The sequence below is a fragment of the Triplophysa dalaica genome, chromosome 3, assembly GCF_015846415.1.
Source record: "Triplophysa dalaica isolate WHDGS20190420 chromosome 3, ASM1584641v1, whole genome shotgun sequence".
NCBI classification, from domain to species: Eukaryota; Metazoa; Chordata; class Actinopteri; order Cypriniformes; family Nemacheilidae; genus Triplophysa; species Triplophysa dalaica.
Window position 1 is genome coordinate 11,731,286 of NC_079544.1, and position 18,224 is coordinate 11,749,509.

At 37.2% G+C, this 18,224-nt stretch overlaps 2 protein-coding genes across 8 annotated transcripts in view; both read right to left on the minus strand.

Moving 5' to 3' along the window:
- arhgef4 (Rho guanine nucleotide exchange factor (GEF) 4) overlaps positions 1 to 7,721 on the minus strand; it is a 72,279-nt gene extending 64,558 nt beyond the window's left edge. For 4 of the 6 annotated variants that reach the window (XM_056741137.1, XM_056741093.1, XM_056741110.1 and 1 more), the window contains exons 1-2: positions 7,009 to 7,716; positions 5,143 to 5,172 (exon numbers count right to left, since the gene is read on the minus strand). In XM_056741137.1, the coding sequence (XP_056597115.1) occupies positions 5,143 to 5,172; positions 7,009 to 7,197 (219 nt within the window). In that variant the 5' untranslated portion in view covers positions 7,198 to 7,716. Of the gene's footprint in view, positions 1 to 5,142; positions 5,173 to 7,008 lie in introns of all 6 variants that reach the window. The other 2 variants (XM_056741102.1, XM_056741145.1) reach the window with 2 other exon arrangements.
- A 408-nt stretch (positions 7,722 to 8,129) lies between these two features.
- On the minus strand, positions 8,130 to 18,016 carry amer3 (APC membrane recruitment protein 3). Of its 2 annotated transcripts, XM_056744498.1 has the most exons (3): positions 17,842 to 18,016; positions 16,004 to 16,092; positions 8,130 to 15,887 (listed from the first exon to the last, which is right to left on the minus strand). In XM_056744498.1, exons 2-3 carry the CDS (start codon positions 16,088 to 16,090, stop codon positions 13,362 to 13,364), a joined length of 2,613 nt encoding a protein of 870 aa, XP_056600476.1. In that variant the 5' UTR covers positions 16,091 to 16,092; positions 17,842 to 18,016; the 3' UTR covers positions 8,130 to 13,361. The 2 variants fall into 2 exon arrangements, with proteins under 2 accessions (XP_056600476.1, XP_056600475.1); XM_056744497.1 differs by having other exon boundaries at positions 8,130 to 16,092.
- Between the last annotated feature and the right edge of the window lie 208 nt (positions 18,017 to 18,224).

Below are 18,224 nucleotides of genomic sequence, written 5' to 3' on the forward strand. Positions count from 1 at the left end.
AATCAGTTCTTCGTGTTGGGCGGGTGAGGGGGTGCGAGCACAGAGGGAAGTTGTCAATCAGAAGCTGAAAGAGATCACAATGCCAGCAGGGTGGCACATGATAATGAGAGACTTAATGATGCCTGACAGATTAACAGAGCACGTAAAACACAACACCGCGCCAAACTTCAAACATACAGACAAAACACGCTGTCATTCCATCTTAAAAAAGAAGAAACAACACAACAACTTTTTTCAATATGATATTATTCCCAGACATTTGAAATGAGTACTGTTTAACCCCTCGACCATTGTTTAAAGCAGCACAAAGAAAGTAATTACGGAGCTTGCTTTCTGCAAAAACCCCAAAAACCTAACCAGGATGAAGTTTACCCTGGGAACCTGTAACTATCATACACATACCACAGGAAAGCTAAGCACAGCAGTCTAAACCCGGCTTTGGGGGTTCAGCGCTGGGTCAGGAAATATGTGACCGGTTATTCCTAATCCACAAACCGGGCAGGATTTTTTTAAATAAAGGACTACCATTCCAGCTAATGTGGGTTTATGACTATGATGTAGTTGTACTTGAATGTTTGTGTTGTGTTTGGCATTACAACTCACGCTTTAGACTTGCACTGCCTGTAAGGCACAGCCCTTCAAAGCATACTTCACAAGAGCATGTGACCAAAAATCTGAGAATATATCTTGAGGCCTCTATGAATACGATGGTTTGCCATGTGATCCGTGTAAATGCTTGGTAATACGCAGACTATATATAAACATAGTTATGTAGCTCATACACAGCAAACTGAACCATTAATAGACACCTATTTATTTAAGCATATTTAACTGTTTAAAGGAGGCATGAATTCAAAATTTTAACCCAAGCTTTTGTTATATAAGAGGGAATCGTATTCACGCGAACATCATGTAAGTGTTAGAACTGAAAACGCCCTTGTTACTGAGATTACATCAGTTATTGACACCAGACCCAGCGACCGCCAGGTTCTGGAATGCACCTATCTATGACAACATTGATAGGTTGAACACCATCTCCACAGAGACTACGTCTCTAGCCCCGCACACTGGAGTACTTAAGTAACAAGTTGCGCGGAACCAGGTTGAGCGAGCAAGCAACAAACAAACATGCCGTTAAAGATATCTAAATATTGTACCATCCCTGGTTGTGGAAGAATACAGTCGCTGCATAACCTTCCTTCAGATTCTGATATTATGAATGCGTGGTTAAAGTTTATTTTTTAATTAATGTGTGGGAAAAATATGGAGCGTTTGTTCGTTTTATTTCTCAGAGGATTCCTTCATCAACAAGGCAGAGATCGACACTGGATGTGTGGAGAGTTTAAAATTAAAAAGCAGCGATGTACCTTCAATGGATCCGATAAGAATGGTGCAGCAATCTTATGTGAGTAAAACATTTTTGTACTGTGTGTCTCTATGCTTTGATCGCTTGATGTGCCCTGAGCACTATTCGCACGAGATTAGCATTACAAGGGTAATTCTAGTCATTTGTATTAATTGCAGAGGTTGTCTTTGATCTTAAGCCCGTGCGAATCGCCATCTCTGTGACTTGATGGGCTCATATATCATTTTTCAAGGTTTTACAACACACCGTTTGCGAATAATGAAAGCTGTTTTGAAGTGTTTTGGTATTATTTCAGGTGCTGGGTGATATCCATAAATTACCGCGAGTCTCCAGTTTGTTTATTTATCATGAAAACTCTCGTAACATTTGAGACACGAGATCGCAGTGTCTCACCCGGTTCGGGATCACTGGTCTCAAATGCTGACAGGTACAGTCATATATCATTTAACACCATTCAACTATAGGCTATACTGTACAAACAATAAGCAAAGCCTTGCCATTACATCTGGGAAATAAGTCAGTAAATTTGAGTAAAATCATCGTGTGCGAATGCGTCACATGAAATACTGATGTGGGGAGGTCATTTATAAATCACAGGAGGTCTCCAGATAATACTGATGCCCTGCAAAAACTGTGAATGCTGCTAATGTGTAACCTAACGTTACGTCTCGAACCAAATTCACAGAAGGCTCTAACTACACAAACTGCTATCCAATCAAAGCAGTGGGCGTTTACTTATCGAGTCTTCAATGCGCTACGCCCATTAAAACCGATCGTTTGAAGAGCTGGCCTCAAAACCAGTGTAGAGAATAGACTACTACTTATTGATTTTGATGTTTTTGAATGTAAAAATTACTCGAACGTCATAACTAGACCTCATACAACAGTATAAAACAATGAACAAGGTCAGTTCATGAGACCTTTAAAGTACAAGTATATAAGTTCCATTTTGATCAACCTGATTTGGGAGAGACACTCTCAATACTCACAATCGTAACACCCAGCGGAAGATTTGAGACATGGCTGCCTTCATGATTGTATGCAAAGTACAGGCCGAGACGTGAAAAAGAAGATTAGAGCTGAGCAATAGAAAAGCATGAAGTTCTACCAGTATTCCATCTTGTATAATGTCTGCTTTTCATGTTTACTGCAGAGTTACACTGCTTATAGAATGAGACTTATATCAAATAGAATCATGTCATATATAATGGAATATCTAATATTTATATTACATGATTACTCATTACATTAAATGATGATTCAATATTATTAAAAACTTAATTTATTTTGTGCATTGAAATATGTGTTAACAGGTGTTTGCATGTCCCACTATCAAAGAACCAAAAAGAGAAATCTACAGAAAAACAATTCAAATTGAAAAATAATAAGACCTGTGAACAAAGAAAAAAAGAGTCCAGGATCTGTCTGCAAGCCACAAGAGATACAAAGTTCAGTAGTAAAGAACAGAGTAAATCTCCACCAATTTACCATATCAAGAACTCTGCATAACATTAGCCTATTGAGGAAATTGCACAATAGTAGCCATCACTCAAAAGTTCAACAGAGTATGGCACTCAAAGAACCATAAAGTATATAGTGAACCCATTACAAAGTGTGGTAGATTTTATGCTCAAATTAGACCCCATTTGAACCAAAATTCTAAGTGATAGGCATGACAAAACATAAAGGGGTGAACTGTAAGAGAGTCCGTTTCAGTCACTGGAGAGGAAGTTGGTTCCCTTTGACAATTTTCTGATAAAACAGAGGCAGATTAACGACATTGTGGCTATAGAAAAATAAATGCTTGACAATGGGTCAATCAAATCCCTCAATCTAAACAACCCATTACAGGGTTGTAAACTATTGTACTCGGTTAACCTGCAAACCTTATCAAATATATGCTTCAACACAACTAAAGTTTTAGACCAAAAGGTGTATAGATTAAAAATGATTATTTACTGTTAATGTTGAATTTTAGTGCTTTTAATTGAATTCAATTGTATTATATAGCACATTTCACAATGTGCATTGTTCCAAAACAGCTTTACAGGAGAAAATAAGAAAAACAGAAGCTTTAAGATAAACATACTGCAAAGGATACATTTTTCAGTTTGGATAGGACTGGGTAAAACTGAACTGAAAAAAACGTACGCAAATTACAAACAAATTAAATTACCCCTACAAGCTGTTTTTTCAGTGAATCTGTATGAATTAGATAATTCGTACGATGTGAATCATACAAAAACTTATGATTATTAAATGTCACTGGTTTGAAAACGTCTAATGTCACTTGAAACTTAAAACTGGAAGCAAATGAAACTTAAACGTACGAGTAAGATCCACAAGACACATTTAGTGTACTGGAGTTGTGAAAGGTGCCGTGTATAATAATAAGCAGGATGATGTCTTCAGAGGTGTATAAAGACCTTATATAATGAAGCATTATGTTTGTATTCTCTTAGAAAGAACTATTTCTATCTATATACACAGCGAGACCCCTTGCATGAAATTCACCATGTTGTTTCTACAGTAGCTCTAAATGGACAAACTTCTCTACAGAGTGCAATTTGTAAATATATTATCACCTTCGATAAAGAAGCGAAAATGTGATGACATTTTTGTCCTGTGTCAGCCACCGTAGAGCTTCGAAAGGGAGTGGAGAGTGCAATTCACAACCTCGCCGCTAGATGTCGCTAAAATCTCCACATTGCTCCTTAAAATTTGCTGTATCTATCAACCTCTTATTGTACATTTACTTTCGAATTATTACGCAAAAAAGTTAACATTTTTATAAAAAAGTTAGTTACTAACAAGAGAAAGTCTAATAATCAGGAATAATTATTCCATTTATAAAGAGCACTGGAGAAAATTCCACCAATACTGTAAAAACAATTCCCTGGCCTGTTCATACCTGATCCGCGCAACACAACTCACTGGAAATCTTCAATCTGTGGTGTCACGGGAGTGCATCAGCCATCTGCACACTCTGAGCTGCAGAGGATGGCTCAGATCACAGTGCATTACACAACTCCTTAGCAACATCCAACAAGTTAAGGCACAACCGTAAAAAGGGAGGAAGGCAGATAAGCTGCTGACAGCTGATATCAGCAGAAGTACAGTATGTGCTCATGGATTGTGGCTGTTTGCACCTCAATGATAATTACATCAAACTGTTTGAAAGATACTTTGAGGGTCGAATTCAAACAAATGACAGACATACTGTAACAGTATCATGGATATCCTTACTGTCCAAAAAAAAGCATAGCACAACTCTCTGAAGAAACTGGCACCACTTTGGCTAAAACCAGCTTGGAAATGAACAATCTTACAAAAAGAATCAAAAACAGTATAAATAGTCACCTTTAAAGCTATTTCATTCTACAATCTGTTTATGGACTGTTCATTTTTAAAGTGGAATATGTCAGCAAAGGTTGACACATACAGTTTTCTTTCCATGGGTTTTTTTATGTAACAATTCTAACAGAAACAATGTTTTCAGAGATCACTGGCAGTCTATAGATTTCAAGAGAATTTTGTGTTAAAAAACAAATAAATTTTTTTAAAAGACATGTTTCTTTTTCAGACAGCGATGTCTTATTACATGATAGAGTTCAGACATCGTTTTAGCAGTGTTTATTAAATTCACTAAGTACAATGAACCACCGTTTTCCTATAGAAACAATTGTAGATGTTTTTCTATTGAATGGGGGGTTGTGCTTTTAATGCAAAAGTTGTTCATATAATCAGGTTCAGAATGAAAGAAAAGCTTATCTTACCTGCGGTATAACTGGGGATGGTCTTGATCTCTAGAGACAAAAAAACATATACAAGACTGTTTTAAGGTGTGTCCTGATATAACATAGCAACATTTAAAAAGCAAGACAGACATTAACCTCATGTCAAACTGTTTTAAAATGAAATCCACATTAAAGCCTATTGCACTTGGAGCTAATGTTGCTAATTAAAGATTAAAGAGAAAAGTGCTTGTTAAAAGCTACTGTTTCTAGTGCAATATCTGTTCAGTCATAAACGACTTAACAAATGCAAGGTTTTTTGTTTGATCTACCCGCCATCCATATGTTTCCACCATGTAAAAAACATCCTGCTGGGCTTCAGAGTCTGTGGGCATTCTTTAACCAATCAAAACAATTAAAAACTGCTCAAGGTTGTGCTGTGAATCTCAGAGTTTGACCTCTAAGTTACCTGAGGCAAGTTTCCACTCATGGTTGGGTAAAAACAACCCAGCAATTGGGTTAAAAAGAACCCAGCATTGGGTCATTTTAACCCAGTAGTGTGTTATGTCCAATTTCTCAGCATGGGACAATTACAACCCAACACTTTTTAGAGTAGACATGATCCAAATGCAACCACAAAGAACCTTGGAACATTCAAATGAAATAAAGCCAATATTAAATGATACAATAAATTAAAAGCTGTTTTTATCATGAAGTCCAACACCCAATTATTTGTTTCTCTTGTGTGGGCAAGTTATAGGATGTCTCGTGAGGAATAAAATATGCTAAGCCTATGATAGAGTCCTAATAGGTTGAAAAACACTGAAAGGTTTCTTTGATTTACAGCTGCCATATTCATGAAAGGCTCAAATGGCAACAGTTCAAAGGCTGGGAGAGGGGATACCACGTGGATAAATCAATCCAGTCATTACAGTCAGTGCCCTAAGAAACACTCCACTGTTGAAACAGGTCCAAGGCTTTGGCTGCATTGTTTCTGACTATTTAAATAGGCGAATAGGGAGGAAAAACACATCTAATCTAGGGTGGAAAAAATAATTGACCAAATTTACAGTTCTTACATACCATTTAAATGGGGGAAAATATGGGATAAAAAAATTGTGTTATCTGAAGTCAAAACATTTATGATGTACTGCAGGACTGTTACTCTCTACAGACAGTTTACACAAAAATAAAATTCTGTCACTATTTAACGCACCCTTGAGTTGTTCAAAATCTTTATAAATGTCTTCGTTCTGATGAACTAAGAAATATATTTGGAAGAATGCTTGTAACCAAACAGTTCTTGGACCCCATTGACTAGTGGAAAAAACTAAAAACCTGAGTAAATAAAGACAGAATGAGTCAAGTGTTTTTCCATTTGTTATTAAAAAATTATAGTAAGATTCAATTAAAAAAGATACTCTAAAATTAATGTAATCATGCATTTTAAATTACTGATGGTAATATGAATAGTCCTATTAAAAAGCAAAAGAGGACTATCAATGAGATCAGAGTTTCTCAGCAAGGGGGGGGGCGGGGCCCATAGGGCACAAAACAAACTTTCAAGGGGGCCTCAAGATGACTTTCATTTATTTATAAGACAAAAAAAGTTAAAAACCAATATTATGGAATAGTTGAATATTTGATTGAGGAGAAGCCTTGAGTGGGGTCCTTAAAAATGGTTATGGAATGTGCAAAGGGTCTTAAAGTAAAAAAGTTGAGATTCACTGAATGAAGATTATATGCCTACACAAAGTATACATTACTTATTGTTTAACAATACCTTTAGTGTGTTGTTGCAAATGATCCTTTAGACTTGAATGGAAACTGCATATTACATATTAAAGCTCATGGCTTTAAGACTTACGGCAACGCGTTAGAAATTGACACTCTTTTGTTATCTCTTACCTGACACAACTTCACCACTGCCCAACAAAATATGTACGCAGAGAGTGAAAACTTGGCCCTCATGTATCGCTCCGGTAAGCAAGCGAGATGCATCTGCACTTCATCCAGTCCCCCTCCATCTGCGCTCAGCTCCGGTTGCGCACAGCTCGCTGTCCCCTTGGTGTGTTCAGCGTCTCTCTTTTCCATCATGACAGTGATTTTAACAAAGTCCTTTAAAATAGGAAAATCTCGTTCTAACGCTATCAGTTAGCGTCATGATGATTGTTATTTACTCCTTTAGTGTTATAGAAAGTAAAGGGTGGTCAGCAGTGATATGGACCACCATGCTGTTGATGACCAGCAATGATATTTTTAGTGATGTCCTCGTTTGGACAATTCTGCGAGTCATGCCAAAGGCAGTCCGTGCGAGGCATTTGTGAGCACTTCACCGAGGCTGACGATGCAATGCGTAATTTACGACGGTCACTAATCTACACATATTTACAACTCCGCGAAACGAACTTTATTAACTTGGATTAAAGCGACGGTTCATAAAAAACAAAAGTCTCTCTGGTATGTCACAACAGATTCCAGCCTTCCTGATAAGGGGCGCAGATGTTAGTTCTGAAAGATCCAACTACCTCATCTACAATTTACTGTATACAGTACGAATAACGCCACACTCTCTGTACATCTACAAAACAGTGCCCCCTGCCCCTTCACTGTACTGCACGGCACTGCTTCGGCTTAACTGCGCTGCAAGAGCGCGACAGAATCCTGACGTTTGCGCCCCACCGACCAATCAAATACTTTGTTGATTCGAACAAACTAGAGTGCTCATGCTTGTAATCGATGAAGCTGTCCAAGCTGAACATTTGCTTGTCTGCAGACAGCTTCAGTCACGTTATATAAGCTATATTCTATACGTCTATAATGTGTGACAAAATGTTGACCTGGCATCCGTTTTGTAAATTTCTTTGACTGTGAAACAGTAACAGTATAACAAAAACACTGATACTCTAAACGAACACAAATACTTTATAAGGTTTCATTTGAAAGAAGTGACAAAGGCGTGCACATAAATAGAATTAATGCATTTCATTATGATACAGTATCTATCCTAGGACTAGAAACAACCTTTGTAATATGCATTCCAACTAAATCTGGACTTTATAAAGAACATTGTTTACATTTTTCAATTACTCATAAACATATTGTAAAGTTCTTTTTACATTTTGCTATCTAATTCTTTTATTTTGAATTGTCATCCTGAAAAGTAATATTACATTTGTGCAAAAATACAGAACAGACAGATAGCCTACTAAACAGAAAGTGCATATTTTAAATAGATATATACAAATTTTGGTAAATAAATATTATTGTATATAATGTACACATACCTCCTCCACTGGTTCCTTCGGTATTCAAATACTCAAGAGTAGAATATCCTACTTTCTTTTCACATAAATACCTGTTAATATTATTAATTGAAAAAGGTTATGCTTAATATTCACTGGTGTCTGCTTAAACATGGATATAAACATACCGATACAAATGCAGACATGAAAAAATTATGCTACACTTTGCTTGTAATGGAAAAATGACCAGACAAACTAATACCTGGGCTATATAAGGGCATGTATTTATAAGAATTTCACTCAATACGTAGCAACTCTACACAGTGGTCGGACTGTCTCCGTTGAGTATATAAAAACAGGGCAGAACTGGCAGAATTACATTCCAAAGAAGACAAAGACGACAAGTAAAAGTGCCACCTGCCTGCTTTGTGAGGAGGCCTACTATATGTATGAATGGTCCCTTTTTTAGTTGTGATAACCAATTCCGGTCACATCAGCCAGATCAGAGGCGCTCTTTCAAAGGACTACTTCTCCTAATTTATTCTGATACACATTATCCGTCTCTGTTTTGAACTCTAATAGCTGAACGAATAAAAATGCAAAGTTTATACCATTGCTATGTCTCCAGCTGTCTCCTTCAAAATCTAGCTAAGAACTTTTCATAGAGCTTGTCAAATAATTTTGATATAGAAAAGCAACCTAAACCACTCCCAACAATGTACATTCACAGACTTCTGTAATAAGACAAAATATCTCATGGACAGTGATGCACTGTTATTGAAGTTATTCCTGGCTTTAAAAACAAAACACTTGCAAAAAAGTTGCAAAAGAGAAAATAGCTATGATAGCAAAATGACCATGGAGGGAAAACACTGATACGACAGGTTTCAGACAAATGTCACTTTTCCAAGAAACAGATTGACAGACCTGTTGTAGTTCCTGGCTGAGTTTTGCTGAGTTGACAGTAAAATGAGCAAAGCTGTCAGAATTCTTAAAGGATGAAAGATAGACAACTGGTACACAAGTGCAGCTGCCCTGAGGGCAGAGCTATAGCACACAGAATAACATAGCAAGGCTAAATCAGACAGAATCTACAAAATCAGAATGTGTACATGAACATTTAAAACAAGATTATTGGTTCCTTTTTTAATAAAACAAAGTATGCAAGATGTTTTACATTTAAATCAAGAAATGTCAATCTATCTTTCACTCTTTATATAATCGATTCATGATCAACATTGTAACAGATTGTCGTTGACAACTATTTGGAGTAGCGGCAGATTGCAAAACATTTATCATCTATACACAAGCTCTCATGGCTTTCATGCTGTCTAGTCCCTTAAAGGGACAGTTCACCCAAAAATGAAAATTCTGTCATTGTTTTTCCACCCCTAGGTTGTTTCAAACTGTATTTTTTTGTTTGTTCCGATGAACACAGAGAAAGGGATTTGGAAGAACGTTGGCAATTTTTTTAGTTCAGGGATATCATGCAATACCATACGAAAAAATATAGTATATTATTTTGTTCTGTTGAAAACAGGAAGTTGTGGGGCACCTTTTACTAATTTTTACCACCATGGTTGTCAATGATGTCCCAGAACTGAAAATTACAAACATTCTTCCAAATATTTCTATATAATTTATACAGGTATATTGGGTTGAACTATCACTTTAAACACAGCATCCTTTACGCAAAGCTAATTCCACTCCTCAATGTTGACATAGTCCCCCATTGTGTCCCATCAGGCAAAATCATCAGTAGAGTCATGCAACCAAACTAACAACATGAGGCTTATTCCCTAAGCCAGAAAAGAGAACAGAGTCCTGTTCACCATCACCTCTCTCAATGGGCAACCGTCAGCCAGCTCTACGCATCTGCTCTGTAGTGACTTTACACTCCCAGGCGCACACTGATAATTTATAGACCAGTCAAAGCTAACATGAATCCCTTTCACTTGGCCACAAGCCTAAATGTCTGGAAAACAGTTGATGGGAAAATTCATAAAGTATCATAAAATTGCTTTAATGAAAGATAATGTAGATAAGAGAGTCTAATTATGATCAAGGAATAAGGATGTTCATTTTGAGGCACATTTTTTGCACAGCCAGTTCTCTGAAATCAAAGATTTTGAAATGTCAATACTGCCACAAAGTGGCAAAATGGTGCCATTACCACACACACCGAGACCCTAAGCTTCTCATCCTGATGAAGGGTAAATACAACAAAAACAAGATGAGTTCTACCACTTCATAACTTACTATAAACATATTCCTCAATGCATATTTGGCTGATCTGTGACCCCCACAATGTTGGACGTTACCAGTGATTCGGAGAGAATACATGCTTTTATACTTTCCAGATGTGCAACTTAGCAGCGGTCTGTTGTGAGATCCACTGAGAGCACAACAGGAAATAATATGTCAAAAGACCATTCACTGCTCACGTCTCATCCATGATCCATGACTACCTTTTAAAACAAGCCACGCAAAATTCATCAATGATTATCTTCAGTTATAGTCAATTGCATTTCCTGCAGGAATAACAACATCTAGATTTTTTTCCCCTACACCTTTACATTGGACAACGACCTACCTTGAAATAAATGTAAAGACTGACTTAAAAGTTTTTGCTTAATCACAATTATGTTTCTATATATTAAGGCCGTTTAGAGCTGAATAAACTGTGCTCCACTGTATTGCTTAAAAACAAATGAAAGTCTTGACTGTCACTTTTTGTCATATTTACTTTCTTTTAATCAGTTTATTTGCATACTGTATAGTGGAAAGAAGTTTATATTGACTTTTAGAGTCTAAAGTAGAATACATTATCTTGTGAGAGCTACATCAGAATGTGTTAAAATTAAACACAGCAACCAATCTATATGAAACAATCAGTGTTGTTGTGGCACCTTGGGACCTTGTATAACATAGTAAATGGGATAAAGTTTCAATAAAGGTTGGGTAAACGTATCTGCTCTGTCTATCAACACATTTTTTTTAGAGTCAGTTGCATTTTTTTCTTAACAGAGCCAGACTTCTTAATTTATAAACATACTATGGTCCTCAAATTCCATTTACTTTTCAGCTTAACTGTTCCTGTTTAAATTATTAAAAAGGTCAAATGGTGTTTTTTCAGACCCAAAATCCAAACCACAAAGAAATCTCCATTTTAAAATAGTAACAACAAGTCCCATTTACAATTGCCAATATACAGAGTGATTTCTCATGTGCTGTTGCTATGGTTTTCAGAAATATAACAAGCCACAAATACAAAGAGGATTACTGACCTTGAGCCCTATCAAAAGAAGCTTTGCTATCATAGTCCCTTAGCACTCTTTAATTTACCCCTAGATGACATTCTGAAGGTGCACGAAAATGGAGAGAATCCAGAAAGACAGTACATCCTTAAATAATCTGTACCCATTTAGTATGCATTATGCAGATACATTTTTTTAAATGTGAAATAATCCGCACGAGTGCTAATAATAGACTAAATTAGTCAAACTGCTGACTTCCTCCCTTCCCCTGAAATCCTAATTACATGTTCAGCTCATCGATGCTCAAGTACACATACACACACAACAGCAGAGATCAGTGCCTCTGCTGACCCAGCTACAACAGAATAACTCTAAGAAAGCCTTGAAGCCTACTGAACTGCTTAGACACAATCACTTCCCCTTACACAAGCACAAAACAGTTGCAATTCCACCCTTATGCTGTAATTAAGTAAAGAGGATTTAAAGGAACTGATCTACTGTGCAATAAATTGTGAATCTGCACTAGATTGCCAGGCAATGCAAAAGTAACTCACTGACTGAAGCATGCTTTTTTAATCCCTATTTTTAATACAATACACATTTTATACACCGAATACTTAATACTCTGCCACTGCCTTAGCCTGTCTGTCTAGAATATATTCCATAGTCTGAAATAGTCTATTCTATTTTTTACTTGTACATATTTACATACACACATAACTTTACTCTCTATAGCTTTACTCTTATGTTTACTGTATTGTATTTCTTAATTTTTATACCCATAGGCCCTTATTTAAATCATATGTGTAACTGTTTTTTGTATTGTTTGATGGTCTCTGTGTTGTTGCTTATTCTGTGTACTGGATGCTCCTGTCACCAAAACAAATTCCTTGTATGTGCAAACATACTTGGCAATAAAGCTCTTTCTGATTCTGATTCTGAATGCGTGCTGTGAGAATACCTGCAAAGCATGTGAGAATAAGGTCTATTTGTCACAATAAGAGTATAAAGAAAACAATGAAGCAAACAAATGCATAATGCATTGTATGCCCTTGTCCTATAGCCTATACTGGATCTTTTGTCTTAGTCTATGGTTTAAAAATCACTGCATCCACTGCAAAGTGCAGTAGTGAAAAGACATATTAAAAACATGCAAAAAAACAATGCTACATCCAAGGCCATTACGTTAAAAGAAACAGAAGTATTGCAAACAAATATGCAAAGACCAAACTGGAATACATACAGTAAAGGACACTACATTTTGAGATCCAGTCAGGCACTTCTTCCACAATAATTCCCCAAAATGAAGATTTTAGATCCTTTATAGACCTCTTCAGATGATGTAAACAATGCAAGTGCAATGCTGATCCAGAAGAACTTCCAGTAATACTTACACAAATATTTGAACAAAATAGAACCGATAGAATATTTATATATATATATATATATTACAGATTTACAATGTTAAACAAATATTTAATTAAATATGTAATATCTAAAAAATACTTAAATAAATAAAAACCGGAAGTACTTCTGGACCAGTGTTTTCATCTTGCAAAGAGGTCTTTAGGGGTTGCAGTGCCCTGTTTTTTTTATCTAAGCTGCAGTTTTTCAATTCAGCAATTTTAAATCAATGTGGTTATGCAATTTCAACAGCAGCTGAACAGATTAGTATTGAAAAGTATTTAAAGTTTTCTATTCCAGTATTGCCATGAAGTGAAAAGATGCATCTTCAGTAGAGGAATCCAGCACCTGGGTGTCACTTTTTCATTCTGCATCTGCGTTCCACCTTCCCCTCCTGAAGGACAAAACATCCTGATTTCTCACTATTAACAGTAGTCTTCTTATGACTTGATGATCTATGTTTCTTTTTGGCCACATTTCTGTGTTCCGTCCTTTTCACCTGGTGATCTTCTCCTGAAGAAAACTCTGAGGAAGTAGATGCCATGAGAGGAAGAGAAGTAGGCCTAGGAGTTTGAAATGTGACCATGTCACCAGATTCACTGTAAGTTTCTAACACCAAATCATTAGAGCCATGATTCGTCACAAAACCAAGTCCCTCAGTCTCCAAAACTGAAGGTTTTTGTACCTCCTCCGAAAATCTGGACCGACCCAAGCAATGTCTATCATGCAAGCCTTGTTCTGGACTCGCCATCGTCTCTTTCTTCTGCTTCGCCTTTAGATATTTCTGAGCGTTTTCAGTGTTCCTTTTCACCCCTTGCTCATGTACAAGTCCACTTCTTTTATCACATCTTAAGTGCTTTTGAGTAATGTTAATCTTTATAGAAGACAACTGACTAGCACACTGCTCAACAAGGGAAGCGATGCTGATATCACTTGCTATCCCACAAGTGCTACCTGGAGACAGTGGGTCTGTGGTAATGGGCTGTGGAGTTAGAGTTTGGGGATGGGGAAGGCCGGCATGGTCCCAAAGGTCTGATGTCTTGATGTGCTCGATAAGGGACATACAAGAACAGCACAGGAACAGATTTTTAGCTCCCTTTTTTAAGGAACTCTTGCAGGAAGAACAAAGAGATTCCTTATTTATGGCCAGCACAAACAATGAGCGCGTTCCAGAACCAGGTGAGCTTACTACTGGGGACTTCAAATCTCCACTTGGGGTCCCAGGAGAGTCAATATTGAATATTTTGAAACACACACCACTTGATGGGGTTTTGGGTAGGCTCTCTGGAGACACCAAGGGTGACATTACAGTGTTAACATCATATTGTGAAGGCAGGTCCAATATGGGAGAACCAACACCTTGTTGGCTTGAGTCCCTCTCTTTGAGATTCACCATATCTCTGCTACTATTAACAGCTCTTGAAGGGGCTCCTCTTGGGGGTTTTCTAACCCCTACTGAGTGGGTTTTGTATTTCATATATACATCTCTAGGTTCTTCCCTGTTCGTACATAAAGACTTTGGGTTGCTTTTGTCTGTCTTATGTTTTAGCCAGTTAACTATACCCATAGTTAGAGAGATCTCTGTGTCGCAAAGCTTTAGTAAACAATCCTTCCCCATCCATTTACTCTGCAAGAACTCTTGACCAATTAAATCCCTAGCCAGAGGTGGTGCAATATTTTCCTCTGCCCCGACATGGAAGCTGTACATGGATAACGGAAGGTCGCTGCATTGGCCAATAATGGTGTCTGTTAGATCCAGCTCATCGTCAAAGATGGGGGTCATCTCTGCTTCACTAGGGTCACAAAATAGCTCATAAAGAGCATCTCCACTGTAAGTGTCCCTAGGGAACTTGTTGGACAGCACTGGAGTAAGAGAAGTCTTGCTGTGGTCCTCAGAACCAGGAGAAACATAATCACAGTAGCCCTCGTCACTTGTATTCTCTTGGTTGTCACTTTTTAGTGACATCACATCAGTATTAAGCTCCTTGATGTGTGACTCCAGTATGGGTGAATTTGCTGTTAAATTTTCAGATTTGGTCATGGAAGGGGATTTGGCTAATGGTGTTTTGATCTCTCTTGTATTCCCTGATGTTCTTGAACTTTGCCTAAAGTGTTTTGTTTTGTTTAGAGCTTCCCACATTCCAAACATGTCCAGGACCTCAGACTGAGCTGGAGAGGCCAGGCACTCTTTACCTCCCTGGAAGCCTGTCGTAGCAGGGCTTAGTTTCTGAGATTCACCAGCCTCTTTGTGATTCAAGGGGTTGAGGTCCCCATCAGGCGACACAATGCATTCTTCATCAGCAAATATCTCTCCACAACCAGACTGAGATCCAAAGCTTTTTAATGAGGCGACATCCTCAAAAACATTAGGACAACATTCACTCGAGGCATCCGAAAAAGTCTCGCTGTTTTTGATATACCGGTTTCTTGCAGAGGTCTGTTCTTTGTCTCTTGAAGACTTCTTTATCCTTTTCGATGTTGGAACATTTTCACCTCCATCACGACCCTGTGTACTTAGTGATGAAGCTGTCTCATATTTGTTTCTTTTTTGACCGAACAAGTCTTTAATGGCCTTCCTAGGTCTCCTTAGGGAGATCCTCTTTTTAGGAATGGATTTTGCTATGCAGGGCACAAAGGGAACTTGGGGTGTTAAATTACGGTAATCGATGATTTCATGACTGCTGCCAGACGTGTCCGGATTCTCACAAAGCAACCGTAGAGGTGACTCAAATCCTGAAAAGCTGACACTGGTCACGAGTTTATGACGATGGCGCCTGTTAGTCCCATCTTTGTTTCCAGACTTCTCAGCTTGCTGTAACCCCATTCTCCTTCCACAGTCATAGGTTTTGCTCTTTTTGACAGAGCTGCAGACAGTTCCATCCTGGCAAAGAGTGTCACAAATTCCCGGTAGTGAGCGTTGGCTTTCAACTGTATTGTGCATATTTACAAATTCTTTATTTGGATCACTGTGAGATGTATGTCCTTCTTTGATTTTACCATGGACATATGCTGCAGTCTTGATTGAATTCTTTCGATCTTTTGAGGAATCTTCGCTCTTTGGCAGCTCCATAGTTTCAAATACATAACTGCAGATAGATAAAAACCAAATACAAACAATTAGTTGTTGGTTAAAGTTAACATGAATATTAAATGATTACATATTGCTGGTGACTAGTATACAATATTATAGATAGTTTCAAAGCAAAACATCAAATCAAATAAATGTTACTGCGCATGTGTGCTTTTGTTGCCCGAAGGAAACTTCTGCTACACATCCATAAAGAATCGAGTTCCTGCAGATTATTATAAAGAATAGAAACCTAGAAGAACCTTTACTTGGTTAAACTTGTCTCTCCAATATTTTGAATTTAGACTGTGATTCCAAGTTAAACTGCTAGATGGTAATACAGTTTCTTCAAATGCAACAAAGTTACATGACCCATTTAACAAATTGTATATTTAACAAAATGAACATACAACACAACTCACCAAATCGTGTATTTAATACAATTATCATAAAATAATAATATTAATATGAATTAAATAAGCCATGTAGTTATATTATTAACCACTAGCCAGACCAACACACAAACACAGAACGGAAGTTAACTTCGGGATAGGCGCGTGCAATCGATGAAACCGTCTATACATTACAATAGTTGCATCTAATGATGTGGTAGCGAACTGCACCCAACGGGATCACTCCATCCCTCCCTTTCAAGGCACTATGGCTACTGACACAGGACAAATATATCGTCACCTTTTTGCTTTTTTTGCTTATGGAGATTATATAATAAAGAGAAACTCGATTTGTAGAGTAGTTTGTCCGTTTAGGGCCACTGTAGAAACAACATGGATAATTCCAGGCAAGGGGACCCACGGTGTATATAGAAATAACTCATTCTAAGCTCATAAAAACGCTTTATTATGTAAGGTCTCCACACACCTCTGAAGACATAGTTATTCATATTATATTGCATTACCATCAATATATCCTCTAAATATTACACACAGCACCATAAAAATAATCTATAAAAGCCCTTTCTCTGTTTAGTAGCTAATAAATTTGGTAAGATTTGCAATGAGGTTCCATTTGATACATTAGTTAATGTTTGAACTAACAAAACGTTTAAAGCATTTATTACTCTTTGTTTATATTAATTTCTGTATTTTCTAATACATTATTAAAATCAAAATGTTTAACTGTTTACATTAGTTAATACAATAACTAACATGTATTGCATTTGCATTATCAAAGATAAATGAACTATTTGGTTCATGTGGCAAATGCATTAACAAATAATAAAAAATACAATGTTCGTGTTCCCATAATTTTTGGGTAAGGAATAATGTAAAATAATAATTATGCACCACAGGCAGCTCTGATAGATAAAAGACGAACGTATGTCACAGATTCGGTAGACAAATGTAATGCTGTGTAGAAAATATAAAATATGCCTCATGTCTGCCCCATTTTGCGTTGGCACCACCTTACTCATACATTCTTTAACTGTACCCTATTATCTGATAAACGCAAGCTACTGTACGTTACATTTTATAGGTCAGTTAAATGATGACATGAAAGAAACATAGTTCGAGAAATTGAAATACATACATATGGGTAGTACTACTCTCCACAAAATACTGGATGTAAATTCTACCAACAACATATTGATATATGTGGCATGAACTGACGTAACGTGTTCAGCTGTTTGCAGGCGTCGCGCGAGTACACTTCAACTGCGCCTCCTTATAATCATGATGCCCCTAAAACGCGTTGAATCGGATAAAAAACTCGACAGATACATCATTTTAACGTTCATTTTTATACATACCTTAATCCAATAGTGACAGATGCGTCTGGCGTTCCACAAGCGCGTGACAAGGTGGGATGCTGAGGGTGTCAGCACGCGCGTGAAGATGCGAGTCACGAGACGGCACTGGAGCAGCTACTGATTTACACAGACCAGAATACAACGAACGCTAAAAACGTCTAGTTCGTCATATGAAAAAAAAACCCACTCCAGCTCACGTGACTGTCGAATTAAGTCAAAGTATCTTCAACAATTACAATATCGCGACTACAATGAAATGTTTCATTAATGGATCTATTTGAAATGAACATGGGAGATGTCTGCTTTAACAGCATTTACCTGAGGATCTAATGTAGATAGCATAAAAACAAACTGCCTGAAAATATCAATAAATTCTCATTTCT